Here is a 17,998-nt window from a genome sequence, read left to right on the forward strand (position 1 = left end):
GTCCTCCTTGGAACAGCGTTTTTGTTTTCCTGTTGTAGACTGGTTTGGGCTTCTGGTGCTGTAAGTGGAGGTCCTCCGGCCTTCCTGGCACTCATCATCAGCATGTTTACACCCCTTTCCCAGCGCTGCTGTGGTGCATGTCACGCAGGCAGTCTCTGACCTCCATTCTCTCCTCTGCACTTTATTTCCAGTAGGTTCCTGACTTGCTGTCACCTTAGATAAGTCACTCTTGCATCCCCTGCTTTCCCAGCTGTAGAGGGAGAATTGTGCCTCTCTGCAGAGCTGGGAAGCTTTGAGAGCGCCACAAAAGGAGCTAGATACAGGCTTGCTCTATTCATTGTGCTTGACAACTCAGTAAATAAAACTTCACTCAATTGCTCGCTCTGTAATTCACACATAAAAGACCTGTCATTCTGATCTCTCCCACACCATGTTTTAAATGCAAAGGATGGAGTGAGACCTTCTAGTAAAGCAGCACAATTTCAGTGCAGTACAGAATGGTCTTTGAGGGTAAGGTATTGTCATAAATAGTATAATGCACCTGCCTTGGCAGGAGGAGCGGAGTGCACGTGGTGAACCTGGCCTTCGTCACAGCCTTCCAGAATTTAACATGGATCTTGTGACACTTGATAAGCCTTCTGGATCCTCAGAGGGTGCAGGAGCTATACTAGCTTTCCAGAGAAAGGCAGCAGTTCATGCCAGTGGGGAGCCTGGTTTTTCCTCCTTGGGTTTGAGAGGAATAAATAAATATTCATCCTCTTCTGGTATCCAGGTTCTTATACCTTCAGCTGCAAAATGCATCCTAATCATCATGCTTCAAGGCTCTGTGTTACAGTGCTGGCTGGCCCAAGTCCCGGGGGACAGCCTGCTGTCTCTGCAGGCTCTTGCGCTCTGGCAGCAGGCAGCTGTCAGAGCTATAGCTCTTGAATGTAAAGTTTCCACAGCATCGCTTAAAGCTGAGTTCTAAGGTTCAGGCATGTCCTCTGTAATCACCTCTGCCATCCTCCAGCCCAGTCTTCGCATCTCTGGTGTGATGCTCAGTTCTGCAGTTCTTGCTTGACTCTACACCTTGGGTTTTTCCCATGGTTTTTGCTTCACCCCCCCTGGAAGTGAGCTGCCCAGCCCTCTTGCTCCTTGCTTACAGAAACCAGAAGGCATTACCTCGGATATAGAAAAGCTTTGTATTGCCATCCCCTTCTGGTGTGCTGTGCTCCTCCACAAAGTTGTAGTTAGGCCGAAGGAACTTGGAGCTTTCCAACCTTTGCTTACGTACCTGGTGATTTGTAAGCTGTGTCTGTGTTTCCGAACAGCTGAATGTCCTGAAAAGTACAGAATCCTGTTTTTCAAGCAAGGATTCTCTTTTCTTTGCCTCTGTGCACACTCTGTTAACTGCTCTGCTTGATAGGGCTCTGTACTGAATCAGCCACATCAAATGCCTTGATCTCCTCTGGTGGTGTCTCCTTCGCAGGGCTGGCAGTAGTACTGCCCGTGTTATTCTTTGAGAAATGGAATCAGCAAAATCCGAGGAGCTGGTTGTCAGGGAAACCTGTGTGATATCCCAAGCTGAATTAAGGAAAAACTCAGCCTAGAGTTCCTGGTGCTAATGTGACACCTGTCCCTGGAGCCTGTCCCCAGGCTGTCTGGTTGATCAAGAACCGTGGCAATCAAGTTTGAACAGTCAACAAGGCTTCAAGCTTGTAGCTGTTCAGCACGCAGTGGCTGGAGGCCAGCGCTCTTGCAGTCTCACTGTGTGAAGCTCTGCTTAGGAAGTGATGATTAGTGTGCAGAAGAGATAACGTCCCATTACTGTGACCGGCTGTTAAAGTCTTTCTTGTAGAGCTGGAGCTAGACCTGTCTCGTCACTGTGCCAAGGGAGGTGGTTGTTTCTGCGGTGTAAGCCTCTTGGGCAAGGGATCTCTCGCTTTCTCTCCGGTTTGTCAACATGCTCCGAACACACGGTTGGTAGCTCGACAGCAAAGGCTTTGGTGGTAAAAACAGCTTCAGATGTTCCCACTCTGCTTTGCAGTTCGCTGCCTCCTCTCCTGTGCTGGAAGTGGCATAGTGAGAGGCTGTGCACATCCAGCTCAGAAATCACCCTCCAGAAAGGGGTGAAAACTTCTTGATCCTGTTTTGCCACTGTAGCCCACTGTGAATCACGCTGTCCGTAGGGCCGGTCAGTGGGCAGTGAAACGTCTCTCTTGGGCAGACAGCGCTGGATGGGCTCTGGGTGCAGAAGATGGTGGATGATAGCTATGCTCCCATTCCAGAGGTGTTCATCCCAGCCTGTCAGTGCTGGCGTTTTAGTGCCGGGCCTTGAGACAGGGGAAGAATTGTGACTCTTCTCTAGGTGGCCGGCGTGGAGGACTAGTTGGTGTCTCTCTGGTGGTGTTGGTAGCCCTGCAACACCGCTGGGGAAGCACATGAGGAGTAGAGGAGTGAATTGGAATGGCTCTTGCTTACCAGGATGATGGCGAGCCAAGCAGCGTTTCTCACTGCAGAGCTGTCCCGCAGAGGCACCGGAGAGCTTTCGGCGCCATGTTGGGTTGTGTGTTGCCACTGTTAGATCATTGCTTGTTCTTCCTGGGTTTCCTGCAGATATTAAGACTGTGTGCTGGGCTGAAAGCCAGCGTTGTCTAGGCCCTGGATTTAGTGAGCTAGCCTTTGCCAGGCTGCCCGCACTCCACTGTACTCCTCTGACACCCAGTGTTTCCAGGCAGGTCAGTATGGATCCAATCAGACCTTGCCTGTCTGCGCTGCTTTCCCTTCCCTGTGCTCACCTTCTTGCTTTGACCTTTCCCTTCCCTTTTTGTATCCCCACTGAATGGCTGCCAGCCCCTGCCAGCTCTGCCTCTTAGAGCTGCCACTTGTGATTCCTGAAAGGCGGACAGGCGTGAATGAATGAGAGCCTAGCAGAGAGCAATCATTTGTTGCAGCAAGTTTTCTTTTTCCCCCCTTTCTTCAGATACAGCACAAAGAATCCCTCTCTGCAGTCGGAGACGGTTCATTACAAGAGAGGGGTAAGCCAGCAATTCTCCCTGCCTTCCTTCAAGATTGATTTCTCAGACTGGAAGGATGATGAGGTAAGCCTCTTCTCAGTGTCCCCTTCTTTCCACAACCCAGTTGTCCCAGAAGCACTGGATTCCATTTAGTGCCATGAAGTTATGGCTGGAAGACACCCTCTCCCAGCTGCCATGGCATGTTTTGTGGGTATGAGACGAATGGGGCCCTGGGAGGAGCAGGCATGAACACTGTATGAGAAATTGGCAGGTAGATCAGGCAAACAGGGAAGAAACCCAGAGAAGCAACTTCTGATATCGCTGATCAGCTGGCATCCCCACATCTGGTGTAGGAGGGGGACTGCAGAGATTGGCACTGGAGCTCTTCCTGGAGGAACCCGCCACTCCTTAGCCTTCCTCTCCCTGCCAGCCAAAAAGCTTGTGGGAACAAATGTCTGTCTTGATCTCTCTGTTTTGGTGGCTTTTTGGTTTTGTTTTTTTGGCTGGTCCTCTACAACAGTGATCTCTAAAGTGGGGTGCTTGCAAGACAATTCATTGGGGTGCGGGAAGAGCTTCAGTAGTACATGTATATATCTTATTAATAATGAATATACATATATTGGGAGTACGTGCTCAAAATTTTTTACTGATGGGATGAATAGTCAAAATAGTTTGGAGACCACTGCTCTAGAAGAGTCCTGCTCTGTTTAAGGGCCACATCCTGCATTATTAACTCTAGCAGTACAGTGTTGTGGGGGGATACTCTCCCTTCTGGGGCAGACTCACACTGGTGCATTAATGCGGAATAAGGGAATGCCTTCCTCCTTTTAGTTTAACCCATAACTGCAAACAGACGAGGGCTTGGTTTTAATTAAGTTCTCTGGCTTTTACTACATAGCAAGACCTGTGGAGTCCTATTAATTTTGCTATCTTTGCAAAATTCCAACCCAGGCAGTAACTCTCTGCTTCTTGAGCCTCTGAGCTTTGGCCCAAGGGCTTCCCCTGCACGTGGCGCAGGGCAGGAACACCTTGGTCTTTCCCCTGCTCTGTGCAGAATTGCCGTAAGAGATTTCTGATGCAGAGGAGTTGGTCTGTAGCTACTGCTAACGCATTTGTTTCTGTGGACCCCTCTCCCAGGTTAACACTGATACAGTGTTCATTTCCTGACCCAAGCCTGTATAAGAGTACTGTGTATGTGAACCCTGGTGGATAACTCTACCTATTTAAAAAAAAAAAGAAAAGAAAAAAGAAACAAAAAAAAAGAAAGGAAAAAAGTAATCTTTCATGTATTTTGAAAAGATTGAATAGCTATTGTCTTGAAGTTACAGTTATAACTATAATCAGTCCCGTGCCTTAACAAATGCCATGGCGGTTACCAAGAGCCTGCAGAGTCTGGTCTCCTGATGTCTTGGCTTCTCTGCCAATATATGATTTCACAAGTTCAGCCTACAAAAGCCTGGAAGAGCTGCTTTTCAATCCCTTCTGTCGTCTGAGAGCTGGAAAGTAGGAGCTCAGATCCCTTTCTTCTTAAAGAATCGAGAAGCTTAATTTTCACTTTTGTTCCTGCCAGCAAGGTTTTAACTCGAGTACTAAAGTCATGTCCTTTTGACAGCTTAAAGGGAGAGATGCTGTGGAAAAGTAAGCTTCTAACTCCCTTTGCTTGATTCTGCTGCATCCTCTGTCTCCTCTTTTTTCATTGGTGTTACTGGGAGCTCTGGTTGTGGAGAAAATGTGGAACAAGCACTGTGATTCGGAAGAGTTTCTTCTCCCATTTCGGCTCTGTGTACATATCAGTCCTTGTCCTCTCAAGTCCAGTAAAATGCATATGGCTAAATCTTCTTAACCGGCCACTGAAATGCAGCACTTTTATCTGAGACAGCTGGCAGAGTGTCATCACTCAGCTGTGTACAATTGCATGCTTCAGATTGCTTTCCAGCTTTGTTATTGGTGTTGTCCAAAAAACCCGGATTTACTTCATATTTTTGCTCAGTGTAATACTCGCATATGATGTAGTTCTTGGCTGGCCAACAGAAGGGAAAATAATGCCGCGTTGGGTTGTTATGTGGAAAGCTTTGTAAAAGTTTACTTTGTCTTCGTAGTACACTGGTTTGCTTGCAAGTTGTGGTGTATGGCTTGTGTTGAGACAGTTGTTTTCAGGTCCCTAAAAATGAATGTGAAATGGACCCTTAAAGAGGCCTTTTGTTTGAGAACGCAAAATTTTATATCGTAAAGCAACCACAGTTCTATGATGTGACTTTCCCTTCAAATGGACAAACAGTAACTGTTGTCGTCCAGTAATAAATCAGAGCAGGAAGCAAAGCAAAACCGTAAGCTCCTTTGAGCAATTTTAATCAATTGTCCTCGATGAATTTTCCCTCTGTGGCATGCCGTAATGATTCAAAAATGCAAGCTGGAAAATAGTGGCTCAATGAGTTTCTTCTGTAACAAATACTGAGAGGTTAAATGAGATTTTTGTGTTCGCTCTGTTACTCTGCTGTTTTGGAAGGAGAATAGATTCTGGTAGTTTAAAGGAGGAATGAAATGTAAAACCATCATACAGAGGATGAAAATCAATATCCCTCATGTCTGAAGACTAGCTAGGTCAAATCGTAAGGTCTTCCAGCGCATGCTTTCTATTCGGAATCAGGTATGCACATCTGAATGGATGTGTGTGTGCAAAGCTTTGTTACGCAGCTAAGAGTTGCTTCTGGAAAGCGCTACGGAAGCTGAGTGGCCCCAAAGGCATGCAACCTGCACGAGGAGCGTGCAGCTATGGACAGAAGAGCAGCAGACTTGCAATTCCCTCTTCCCCCTGCGCCTCCCGTGGAAGGTTGGTGAGCTCTTGCAGTCCGAAGCGCGTTCCTGCAGCTCTTGGCAGAGGTGCGGCCGTGTGGCTAATGGGCTATGGCACACTTGACTGGTGGCTGACAGGGTATATCGTCTCTCAGTGTACAGTTATCGTTCACTTCAGGATGAACATTTAGGTTGTAATTTATTTGAGGAGGAACCATTTCAGCTCACGGTGAGGGTCACCTTCCTTCCAGACTGGGTGTTTTGGATTGCCGTTGGTGCCAATGCCAATGGCTATCTTGGTAGTTTATCTTTTGAGGGACTGGCTGGAGAAAATCACGCTGCAAATGATGGTGGGGCTGCGGGAAAGTGAGGGAAGCCCCAAAGCACTACCTGAACGGTGCTGCGGCGCTTCGAATTGGGTCTCAGTTTTAACTGGAGAACTGAAAACAGACTACCTGGAGCACCATGGTGAAATGACATCTTTTTCTCTCTTGGCAAGAGATGAGACAAAAAACCCCAAGTCAGTAATTAACCAAAACCACCAGAAATCCAGTCTCTGAGCCACTTCCGTTCCTGGCATAGGACAGTGTTTGTAAGGTTGCATTTTTCTTGTGTTTGTAAGATGACGTGGAGCTTTTGAAGTGCTTTAATGAAGTGCAGGGCAAAGGAAGAAATTGAGTCTGTTTTCCTTGCACTCAAGTGAGATCTTAAATTTTCACTCTTGCCGATTAACAGGTCAATGACCTGAATTTCATAACATGCCAAGAGATGGAAATCAGTCTGGTGTTTCCTTAAAGTGTTGTGTGAGCTTGAAGTTTTACAGATTTTTCTCTATGTCTTCAAGAACTTCATACAAGAGTCAGGGTTTCTTTTGTGGTGTAGGGAGCATAATGTGTGCTGCTGTGCTATAACCGGTATATCCTACCATACGCAAGCAAAACTATGGCACTAGATGTATTTTGAGAAACTTGTCCTACGACAAATCACTCAGGCGACTTTTAGGATATATGAATTAATGAGAATTAAATACCATATAAAATTCAATTGGAGATCCTTTGCTTTGCTAGCCACGGCTGGTGTTTAGTGCCATGTCAATGTATATATGTTGTAGTTATTCTGGTTGACTCCCTTTGAAAGTTGGTGCCGGAATTTTAAATCCTTCTGCTCTGTCGTGTCCTTTTGAGACCAGGGACTGGGGCCCATCAGAAGGGGCCTTCATTCCTCTGATGTTAACGCTATCTCGAGCATTGTCTTCAGGCAAGCCTGGTGTGAATTGTCTAACCTCATCTCATTTCTTTCCCTCAGCTGAACTTCGACTTGGATCGTGGCGTGTTCCCTGTGGTCATCCGAGCGGTGGTGGATGAAGGGGACGGTAAGCATGGTGGTGTGCTTCCTTGGTCGTCTTCTAGCTCTCTTTGAGGTTATGTGACTCCTTCAGGGCAGGCCTCCTTCTGCAGTGAAGAAAACATTTTACTTGTAGCAAAGGCTTGGGGAGCCTTTCCAGAATAAAAATATTTCAGGAGTTCACCTTAACTTCCCTGTATTAAAAGGGCCCAGATAACCACGGGTTCTTACACAAAAACATGCTTTTAAAATAGCCTCAGTTTTACAGGAAAAATGGCCAGACATTTAGTGTTGGAATAGTGTTTAGGAGAGCTCCTGGCTCTGCCACCAATGCCAGGCACAAATTGGAGCAAATTACTTCCTTTCTCTTTGGGTTTTGCATTTGCAGTTTGTAAGGCAAGGAGGGAGTTGGTCTTTTTCCCCCTCTTTGAGGGGTAAGTTGTCTTCATAAAAGCTATAGCTAACTGTAGGGTGGGCCTTCCCCTAGGAATGGTCAGAGAAAAAGAAATGGCTTTAAAATGCTCAGGCCACTGTTCCACCAAATACAGCTTCATTCAGCAGTTTAAAATTCTCCTGCTTTTTCTGAAGGGTGCTGAACGGTTATAGTAAAAGAGCCTAACCTTTCACGAGAAATAATATTGTCAATTATTTTTAAAGCACGTTGCCATTCTGGAGAAGGAAGTCCAGTAAATGTTTAGATTGTTACTCACCTTGCGCAGTATTTTCCTTAGGGGGTGTGTGCTTTTGGGCCCCGTGTGGTTGCACTCATTCTGAGCGTCAGCAATGAAAAGGGCACAAGAAAGTCCCGTTTTCTCTAAAATTGGGGGCTGTTGTGGTCAGCAGGACCAGCATTTCACTTCTGCGTTTTGTAACGTTTTGTACAAAATTTAACAATAATTAGAAAGGAAAAAATCCATTGTTGATTGCGTTGTTTAGTGCAGTCACTTGCTCAGTTTCTTATGTTGTAGATGTGAAAGTGCCCAGAAACTCACTGCGTTATTTTACAGTCCTCCAGGCGGAGCGAAATAGAACTGGATGAACCAATTTAAAGTGTGACTAACAAAGCACAGTGCAACATAAAGGAAATTACTTCTAAAGTGCATCTATTTTTAGTGATTTCAGGCACGGTTAGTAAAATTGACATATATGTATATTTCCTGACCATAAATATAAAACACCTTCCTCTCTTTATGAAGCTTTTGGCAAGGTATTTGTACTTCCTAATGTTGGGCATGCCTAGAAGGACCAAAAATAGAACAGGAGGCAGCATGGGAAGCATACATGTATGCACATACCATGCTCAGTCTTAGCCAATAGCGTACTGTCATCTATTTTAATAACCTGGAAAGGCAATTGCTTTTAAATCCTCTCCTGGAAAGAATATCAGCACAAAAATATGTGACACTTGAGAGAGATTTGAGGAAATTGTTGTGTATTTTGGTTCTTTTTTAACTGATGGGACTGGAAGGAGCTGGCCTTGTGCGTTTGGAGCACCTGGAAAATTACAGCTGGCCTGTAACTTGTTGTGTTAAATAAAATTGAATGGCAAATTAAAATAGCAGTCAGCGAGATGTTGGTTTGGTCTGAATTCTGCCAGGAGATGTTTGCGTGCCTTGAATGTGAGCTTGCAGTGTTAGCCCTCTCCCATTCCTGCCAGCGGGAATGCTCTCAGGGAAATGTACAGAAACCCTTAGGGGAGGGAAGGTGCCGCACAGAACGGGCCGCACAGCTCCAGCCACACATGCTGCTTGAATGCCACGGAGGGTATGAAGGGAAGCGATAGCTGTTATCTCTTACTTGGCTATTCAAACTGCAGGGAGGGACCTGAGTTTCATTTACAGAGTGAGCTGGAACAGCCTTGCTCTTGGCTGGCAGTGGGTGGAGCAAGGAGATGAATTCCCAGTTTTAGCCCTCTTTTCTGCATGCCATTACGTTCCTGAGCGCACCCAAATTGCCACGACCAATCTCCGTTACCCAGCAAATCTGCAGGCACGGACTCTCTTCTCCCACATACTGCTGTTTCCAGACGTGGTCACTGTGCTGTAGTCCAGTGAATGGTTCCTCGTGTTGTCTCTGTGTTGTGGGGGCCCAAAGGAAGCTCTTGAGCTCCTCTGCCTTTTAGACAACACAGGAGTTGCTTCCTTCAGCTGTTAACTTTCTGGCACAGAGCTGATAGTAGTGTCTGCCAGCTCTTCTGCATGTGCTGAGCACAGCCCGGGTACTCGTCGGTCCAGGCAGGGCGAGGTGGTTACGTGCCTTCCCTTCCCTCGGTGACGCCCCCATGACTTCTGTCTCCCATTTCCATATGATGAGTCTGAACGTAATTAAGTAAAAGGGTCCAACCAGTTGGAGCTGAACAGAACCTTAGAGTCTTGAGCCAGAGAGACTGGGGTTGTACCTCGGCTTCCTCTATTCTGTATTTGCTGAGGGAGCCACGAATGCAGTACAGAAACCTCTGACAGCCCCTTCGCAATGCTATTGGATTAAGAGGAATCCCCGAGTTTGGAAGAGGGAAGACGTGATGTTTGTCTTTGGGGAAGAAAAATCAGAGAACTGCACAGAGATGTTTCAGTGTCCAAAATTGGTGTGAGAAATAAATGTTTTATAAGCATGTTGGATTAGAGTGAAATAGTGATAAGTACCAGGGCTGGAAGTACTGACAACTGCTGTTAAACCAGATGGATTTATTAATCTCTGTGATAAATTCAGCTAATTAAAAACAGGAATTGGAGGGGAGAGCAGAATCCTACTGAGCTCTTTGTTTTACTTTCCCTTTCCAACCTCTGAAAACAAAATGGGATAGTTCAGAGCACCCAAGATAATGAAGGCATGCCTGTGTATGGCCCACCACAGAGCCCAGCAGGGTTTTGTTCTTGCTCCGCAGGAGTGTGAGATGAACCAACCTAATGACAAGACAAGAAAAGTTTTAAATTGCAAGAGGAGATGAAAATAGAACAGGTGGTGGTTTAGAAATTATAAATGGACTAAAATTCAGCTTGTGGTAGTTCTATGCTTGTGCTGTTTTCAAGGTTTAACCAGGACTGCTGCTCTTCTTTTTGCAGTGGTGGTTGAGGTGACGGGTCATGCCCATGTTCTTCTGGCTGCATTTGAAAAGGTAAATGGGTTATTTTTTCCCCTCTGTCCCTGTCCTTGTATATGTAAACATTTCCATGGGTCATTAGTTTGTATTTATATAACACTTACCACAGTGGAGTCCTGGCCCATGACTGGAGTTCCCGAGTGCTATTGTAGTACAAATAATTGCTTGCAGCAGCTTTGCTTGCAGCCTGTAATTATCATTTGTACCAGAACTGGTCACTTGGCTAATTGTAGCTGGTGTTTCCTGTGTGTGGGGAGAGGGTGTGCCTCAGTGGCTGTCGTGTTTGAAGGTGGAAGGTGTTGACCATGGCTGCTACCGTGCAGTTTTCCAGGGCCTCGTGCTCTCTTTGCAGAACTGGATCTGCTGTGTCCAGACCCCGTTGCACCATTGTTTGGCCTTAGTTTACATGTAGCACCAAGCCCTTTTAAAGAATTAGGATACATCCTGCATAAAGACTTTGAGCTCCACTACTTTTCAGTGGCATGTTTGTTGTAGCTGACTGCTGCCTACATAGTAAGGCTAAGCCAAGCTGTATGCACAAGTCTTGATAACAAGCTCTCTTCCCATGATAACTGGACCTTGAAAACAGTTGCAAGATCCATAACCGCACCATGTTGTGTCTGGTTGTGGTAATACTGCAGACACGTATCCTGGACAAGTGATACTTGTAGTGACATGCTAAGGTGAGGCAAGAGATGCTGGAGCAGAGCTGGGCCTGTAGAGGGGAGCAGCATCAACGCTGTGCTGTTAGAAATTCCCCGCTTCCAGGCTGGCATGTGGACTGACGACTTCTTCTCAATCTGCTTGGTTCCTGCCATATCCTTGAGCAAGTTGACAGGTCTTACTCTGTTCCTCCTAGGTGGATAATGTGGATGGTGACAAGCTGAGTCAGAGGGCATGGGAAGCACAGTCAGTCCTAAGGAAGCCCTGTGGCTGGAAGATGCTCTAAGTGTTCTAGGTTGCTTTTTTGATGGGCTTAGTATGTGAAGAAAATGAGTTTTCCTGTGTTAGAAAGGCTTCTCTGAGCACTGGCTCTGTAGGTAGTTCTATTCCTGGCAATTAGAGATCTGTCAGAAATGAGATGGGCAGCTGCAGCACCCCTGGGACTAGGGCAGGGATGTTATTCTTCCAGTTTCCTCCTCCAGCTGATCTGGAAAAACAAAACACAGTGGTATCCCTCAGTCATTGTTCAGCAACACCTGGGAGAGGACAGCGTGGGCAGTGGGCCCTTGGGGAAGGCTGTAGTGTTTGGAGTTGTGCTGTAGACGGAGACCCCCTAGCCTTGCAAAATGAATGATCAACCATTTCTGAGGAGAGAAAAATAGATGAGACCACCAGCTTCCTGTGTGTTACAGCCTGATTTTGAAATATTCCACACGTTTGCCTTCCTCATCTGCGAGACTCACCTGTGCTCCACTGGCTATTGCCTTCATAGCTTTTTGGTTGTAGCTAGGTTCAGGTTAGGCTTTGGATCTGATGATGCGAGTATGACTTTTACTTACAAAAGAGTGTGTCTAGTTGCTGTTTTCCAAGTATCCAAACATAGCGCTGTTGCAGTAAGCCCAGCCTCAGTGGTCAGGGAGTAGAGCTCTCGCTTGGACCTGGATTTGTCCCAGCTTCCCGTTCTAGCATCCTGTGGCCAGCACTTGATAATAGCACCTTATGGAAAGCAGGAGAATACACACGTATTGGGAATGTATTAGCATGAGGGCAGAAGTGAAGCTTTGGAAATTTCTGTCTCGTGAGATTGGAAAGTGGCTTGAGTCTGTTTTAAAAAGTCTGTTTTACTCTTAATTTGTGCACTTCAGCTATTTAACACATTTCCTTTTTTTCCTGCTAGCACGTTGATGGCAGTTTTTCCGTGAAGCCGTTAAAACAGAAGCAGATCGTAAGTACCCGTTTCCTGTCTACTGCTTGATTAAAGACATTTGCTGGTGTCCTGCAGGTGCCCGACTGTACCCAGTGGGAAGCTTCAGTGTTAGTTCACTGAGAGCCTGAGATCTCACCTTGTTGGCGCAGATATCACAAGCAAAGGCAGTGAGCTGCTGGCAACCCTTAACGTCGGGTGGGTTGTTGCACAGCCAGATGTGTGTTGGGGGAACAAATATGGCAGCGTGGGACTGGCAGAACAACGGTGCAGGTCTCTTTGTGCTTCTCTGGGAGGCAGGCACTATGTATAGATCCAGTCTTCCCTATGTGTTCCTGCCTTGCTGGCATTTGGCGCTTGAATACAAAACTGGCAGAGCCCCTAGACATCCCACAGTACCGATGCTTCCATGTCTGCATAGGTGCAAGTAAATCAGGTTTGCATAAGCGAGCTTAGGTGCTGTGTGCGTTAAGTAGCGTGAAGCACATCTGTTCATTGACATTGCCTGATCTCCTTAGGTTCCGTGTTTTGTGGTGTGGAAGGATATCTTTGCAGGCTCCCCGTGTCCTACCTGGAGGCTGAAAACTGTTAGCTTTCCACATGTGTGTGTGTTAAGATATTAGGGGATCGTCTTCTCCCTGCACAAGCTTCCTTGTTGTGCCCATGGTATCTTTGGAGCAGCCCCAGGGACTGAGATCTTTTGGCTCATCTTTCCTGTCTTCTACAAGTATCCTGGGACTTGAGCAGTCACAGAAACGGTCTTGCTTTGAAGCTGTTGTTTATGTACCAGACTGCACGCGTTATGAGGGGAAGGGAAGAAGGGAGACTGGCAAACAGGGAAACATTAGGGATCTGTAGCCCTTTTTTAGCCCGTCCCGGTGTGGTGTGATGCGCAGAAGCTGCGCGCTGCCTTATCAAGATTGAAATTGCATCCGGTCTTGCATAGAGAGAAATACATAAGCAACTGCAAACTGCTAAGATTGCCAAGAATTTCAGCTTCTGAAAGGAAATCTGGTAGTAATCCTGCTGCAAGGATCAGCTTGAAATGTCTTGGAGAAACAGATGAGATCTTGGTGGTCGATCCCTTCACCTTTAGGTGTGTGCTGTGTTTCTGCTTTAAATGTGTTTGACTTCAGCTGCTTGTGATTGATGGCTAGGGTTTTCTGATCTGAATTAAAAAGCCTATTACTACCAAGAAGGTCATTAAGTGCCTTGATTAGACACTTTTTGCTCTAGGATGTTCCTTCCAGTCCCCAAGTCAGAAAAGGGCCACTAAACAGTACCAGTTAATCACATATCAAAATTGTGTTCAGTAATTCACTATCTGCCTCACCAGTGCTGTGCAGAGACTCACGGCCTGTCCTTCAGACTTGCTCATGCCCAGTGGCAGCAATATTAGCCCTCGCTGCCAGAGCTTTATCCCGGTGCTAGCGGTGAGTTACTTGCCGCTCCAGCCTGACGTCTGTTCTGAGCCCTGTGTGTCCCAGACTGACCTGCGTTCCCCTCCCTTCCTTGGTGCTTAACTTGGCTGTGTTGCAGCATGACCTCCTGGCTAGTTGATCAGTCTGGGTCCCACAAGTATTTTTAACAGAGACAGCCAGAGACTGTTCCGGAAAGGAGCCTATAGAGCATGCGAAGGCAGGTTTGTAGTGGGAACATCCAGAAGAGCCGTGCCTGTGAAGGGAGAGCTCGTGCGCTGTGCTGGAAGAGGCTGCCTGAGCGCTGAGGGAGCAGAGCAGTGCGATGCCATCGGTGCCTCTTTCTCACATATTCTTCTGATGGGAGAAGAGCATTCACGAGCTGAGGAAAAGCCGCTCATTTATCTTGCTTGTGGGTTTTCGGGGGGATTTTTTAAAATTTTTTTGTTTGTTTGTTTAAAAACAGTGCTTACATGGCTGTGAGCTCTCTGAGTTGGTATTGGGTTACTGCGCACACTAATGCAGTGTGTACCATTCTCCATTTAGCACTCCAGACTCCCCAAATGGAGGGCTGTCTTGCTGGAAGTGCTCTCTAGGGAAGTTCCCACCCTACCACAGTATGGTTAGCTGACTCCTGCAGTGAAACAGTGTGTGCTTGTCTGTCTTTACTGGCAGAGCATGTAACCTTCCCACTCAGTGTTTGGTTGTGGGTATTTTTTTTATTGGCAGTTTGTAAAATGTAATGCTTATATGTTCTCTCTCTCATGGCTTCTAAAATAGAAGGAAGCTCTTTCTAGAAGAACACATGTACCACTGAAACTGAGATAGCATCTGCACCCATAAGAGCATAGAGCAGAGGTATACAGTATATGTCTGCAGTATGACATTGAACATTCTTCCCCATCACTGCTTTTCTTTTGCCCTCCCCTCCTTGCCATTGCCAGGATTCCCAGGTACCTTTTGTGTGCATCGATCTCTCAAGCTTTTTGGGAGCAGGAAGCAGCAGCTAATGAGCTGAACTGCTTTGTTCTCTCAGCTGAGATCAGTCATAATATATGTACCAACATGTTTAAAGAAATTCAAGATGGATGAATGCAAACAGATGGATCAGCAGAAAAACATGACCTGGACTTGGCTGGTGGCTCCTGTGTGCATCAGCTGAGGCTGTATATAGCAACAGAAGCCTTTGGAAGGATGATGTGGTGCGGGATGGGTCGGAGAAGCGTGAAGGTGAAGGACTGCATTGTGTACAATCACCTACTCCTCCTTATTTACTCCTCCGCTTTTAAAACCTAGAGGTTACTCTTTCTAGTAAGAGCCATGTTGCACTGCTCACCCTTTTCCTACTGGGACATGAGCTTCTCGGGATTTTTAGAGGCAAGCAGTTAAAATGAATGCAGACTCCTGCAGAGGCTTTGGTCTCTTCCTTCCTGACCTCTTTTTTTGCTTTGAGCTGACCACTTCTGCACTCGCTGTCACTCATCATGATCCTCCGAGGGGTCAGGATGCTGTAACAAGACTCTCTTTGAACTGTCAAGTTACAAAAGGACATCTCCCACGTAATTGTTCCCAAACTTCCTGGGTGAGTTGTGAGCCTCTGCAGAGGATTTTGCTCAGCAGTCCAACAGCTGACCTCATTGCTGTGAAATGCAGGCCTAGAACAGATTGTAAGCTGCACGCTGAGTTAAACGGGTAGACTCTGGAATTAGTTTGTTAAAGCTGCTGCATCCCAGTTCAGTGCATTTCTAAACTGGCGAACAGGCTGGATATAACTAGCTCCTGCCCCCATCTTGGCATATGACGTCTTCTGCAGCACTGAAATCCCATGGCAAAGCCATTGCTCTTCTGAGCACCTGGCTTGACAAAAGGAGAGGAGAGAGGCCGATTACACATGGAAATGCCAAAAGCCGTGGGACTGATGAGCTGTTGAAGCACTGGGTTCCCAGTGCATGGTGTCAACTGGACAGTTACTGAAGATGGCAAGAAAGTGTTTCCTTCCCCTATTTGCGAGATGTGTCAGTTTGATACCTTGCAACCCCTTCACCATTTTACCTGTTGTGGGGTTTTGTGCGGAGGAACACGCCCTGCTCTGGGGAGGCTGCTGTGTAGCACCAAATCTTGAGGGACCAGTATCTTTGTGCATCCTTGTAGAGGCTGCTCCTCACAGCTGTAAGAGTCTCGTGCTGTTCTTGCTGGCTAAGCTAGGGAACGGGGGAGAACACCCCGCAGTGCAGAAGGGGCTTGCCTTGCTGGGACTTGAACCATCAGCCTTTCTTGCCTCAGTGCTTTAATTCAGCTGCTCGGGGGAGTTTGCAGGCAGCTGCCAGTGTTTGCATAAAGGTATGGCTCTGAGGAGTACGTCCCAGGTTTGGGGCTGTGAGCAACTTCCACTGTGCCTAGAGCGCTTTCTGCCACCACACACCCCAATTTAGAGATGCCACCAAGGGCCTGGAGGTGGTAATAAATGACACTGCGCTAATGTCGTCCCTCGAGCACTTCTCATGCTAAGGGAGATGGTTTGTCTCTCTTCAGTAGCTTGACCTTATGCTCCTAGGTGATGAACAGGGAAGTGATGTGCAGCCATTGATGTGCCAGTAACGAGCTGTTGGCACAGCACGTCCACTGAGGTTACAAAGATGGGTGGAAGTTCATCTTGGATAAAGTTAAGCAGTACTTCACAGAAGGAAAGGCCTGTTGAAGGCTGATTGCCTCTGGCTTATTTGAGCTATGGGTGCCTGTTCCCTCTTGATCTCTGAGACAAGCAGAGTTTTTAGATTATTTTGATAGTGACAACAGTGATCAGTTGGGCTCCTGCTTAGACCAGACAGGATGGGCACCACTTTTTGAGCAAGGAGAGACTCCTTCTCCCAGCTATCCTTTGCAATATTTGCTTCTGTTAATTTTTTTGTGTGGCTCTAGGGGAGCCGGCTGCCATGGACATTTTGACACAGGGAGGGAGGGGAGGTGATCGCGAAGCAGCAATGACAGAGCAGCTGGCACACCAACTGTTGTCTTCTTCCCTAGGTTGACCGGGTGAGCTATCTGCTTCAGGAGATCTACGGCATCGAGAACAAAAACAACCAGGAGACCAAGGTAAAGGTTCTCAGGAGGCTCCTGCTCCCTGAGCTGTGGGTTTCCAGCCTGCACCTTCTGCTTTTGAGCTTAACTATGGGGCTTGGCAGGGCAATGTGGAGATGCCTCCCAGAATGACTGTCAAGTCTGTGTGCAGGCACTGAAGAAGCCCAGGGATGGCAGGTTCTCACTGTTGTAAGGCCCAAACAATCAGTGGAGTTGTGCTGAGATAATTTTAGGTAGCATGAGGCTCTTGAGGGTATTCCCTGGGGCTGGAATTGCTGGGAGAGAAGGATATCAGTGCCCCATGGGGCAGAGCACTGATCTTTAGGGCCTGTAGAGAGAGTGGGCCAGTGTTAGCTGCTGCTCTCGGTGCCCTGAGGCTGCTGGCTAGTCTAGGTGTTTCCCAGTTTGCACAACCAAGAGTATCTTTTTTTTTCTCATTGAATGTAAATGAGCATTGCCTCCCAGGCTCCTCTGAAATCTTCCCTCTGGTGCCCACGCCATCTCACTGCCTCTCTGCAGTCAACGCAGTTGCGCCTGGTGTGTCTGTGCTTTGCTCCTGTGGCTCCTTCATCGTCTCCTGTTTGTTGGGGGGTGGGTGACGTGTTGTTTTTTTTTAATGGGGGGACTGCGTGTTCCCGTAGCATTGCAGGGAACTGAGCTCTCTAGGGCTGGCCAGTGTCCAGAGAGCAGCCTGCATTCCCCAGCAAGAGGGAGCACAGCATCACTAAGGGATGTATATGTAAATGCATCAACCAGAAACATTGCCCATCTTTAGGCAGGAGCTTCTGCTGAATCCCAGCTTGCTGCACAGCTCCATGCAGATTACGTGACTGCTTTATGCTCGCTTTAGCCTTAGGTAGAGCTGCCCTTTGCTGCCACGTGGGCTGCAGAGTGTGCCAAGTGCTGGCCTCAGGATCAGACCGCTCTGGTGTGTGTAGTGCATGGCTTGCAAACAGAGGAGTAGCCAAAGAGCAAGACAAGCAGGATTTCCTCTCCAAGCAATGCAGTGTCCTGCCCAAAGCATCCTGTGATCTCTGTCTGCCTGTGCCAACAGGTAGCACCTGAAGAGGCAGGAGGGAGAAGTCTTTTCAAAGATTTTTCTTGCACAGTGTCATGGTTTAACCTCAGCCAGCAACTAAGCCCCACAGAGCCGCTTGCTCACTCCCCCCAAGTGGGATGGGGGAGAGAATCGGAAGGGTAAAAGTGAGAAAACTTGTGGGTTGAGATAAAGACAGTTTAATAGGTAAAGCAAAAGCTGTGCGCGCAAGCAAAGCAAACCAAGGCATTCATTCACTCCTTCCCATCAGCGGGCAGGTGTTCAGCCATCTCCAGGAAAGCAGGGCTCCATCACGCGTAACGGTGACTTGGGAAGACAAACGCCATCGCTCCAAACATCCCCCTG

General features: G+C 47.3%; 1 protein-coding gene across 1 annotated transcript in view; it reads left to right on the forward strand.

The window, feature by feature from the left end:
- The window catches only part of MGRN1 (mahogunin ring finger 1), a 49,746-nt gene that overhangs the window by 18,283 nt on the left and 13,465 nt on the right, over positions 1-17,998 (forward strand). Inside the window, exons 4-8 of the mRNA XM_009277616.1 lie at positions 2,963-3,080; positions 7,095-7,161; positions 10,196-10,248; positions 12,074-12,121; positions 16,543-16,611. Of these exons, the coding sequence (XP_009275891.1) occupies positions 2,963-3,080; positions 7,095-7,161; positions 10,196-10,248; positions 12,074-12,121; positions 16,543-16,611 (355 nt within the window). The remainder of the gene's footprint in view (positions 1-2,962; positions 3,081-7,094; positions 7,162-10,195; positions 10,249-12,073; positions 12,122-16,542; positions 16,612-17,998) is intronic.

Source organism: Aptenodytes forsteri, unplaced genomic scaffold (assembly GCF_000699145.1).
Source record: "Aptenodytes forsteri isolate BGI_AS27 unplaced genomic scaffold, ASM69914v1 Scaffold26, whole genome shotgun sequence".
NCBI lineage: Eukaryota > Metazoa > Chordata > Aves > Sphenisciformes > Spheniscidae > Aptenodytes > Aptenodytes forsteri.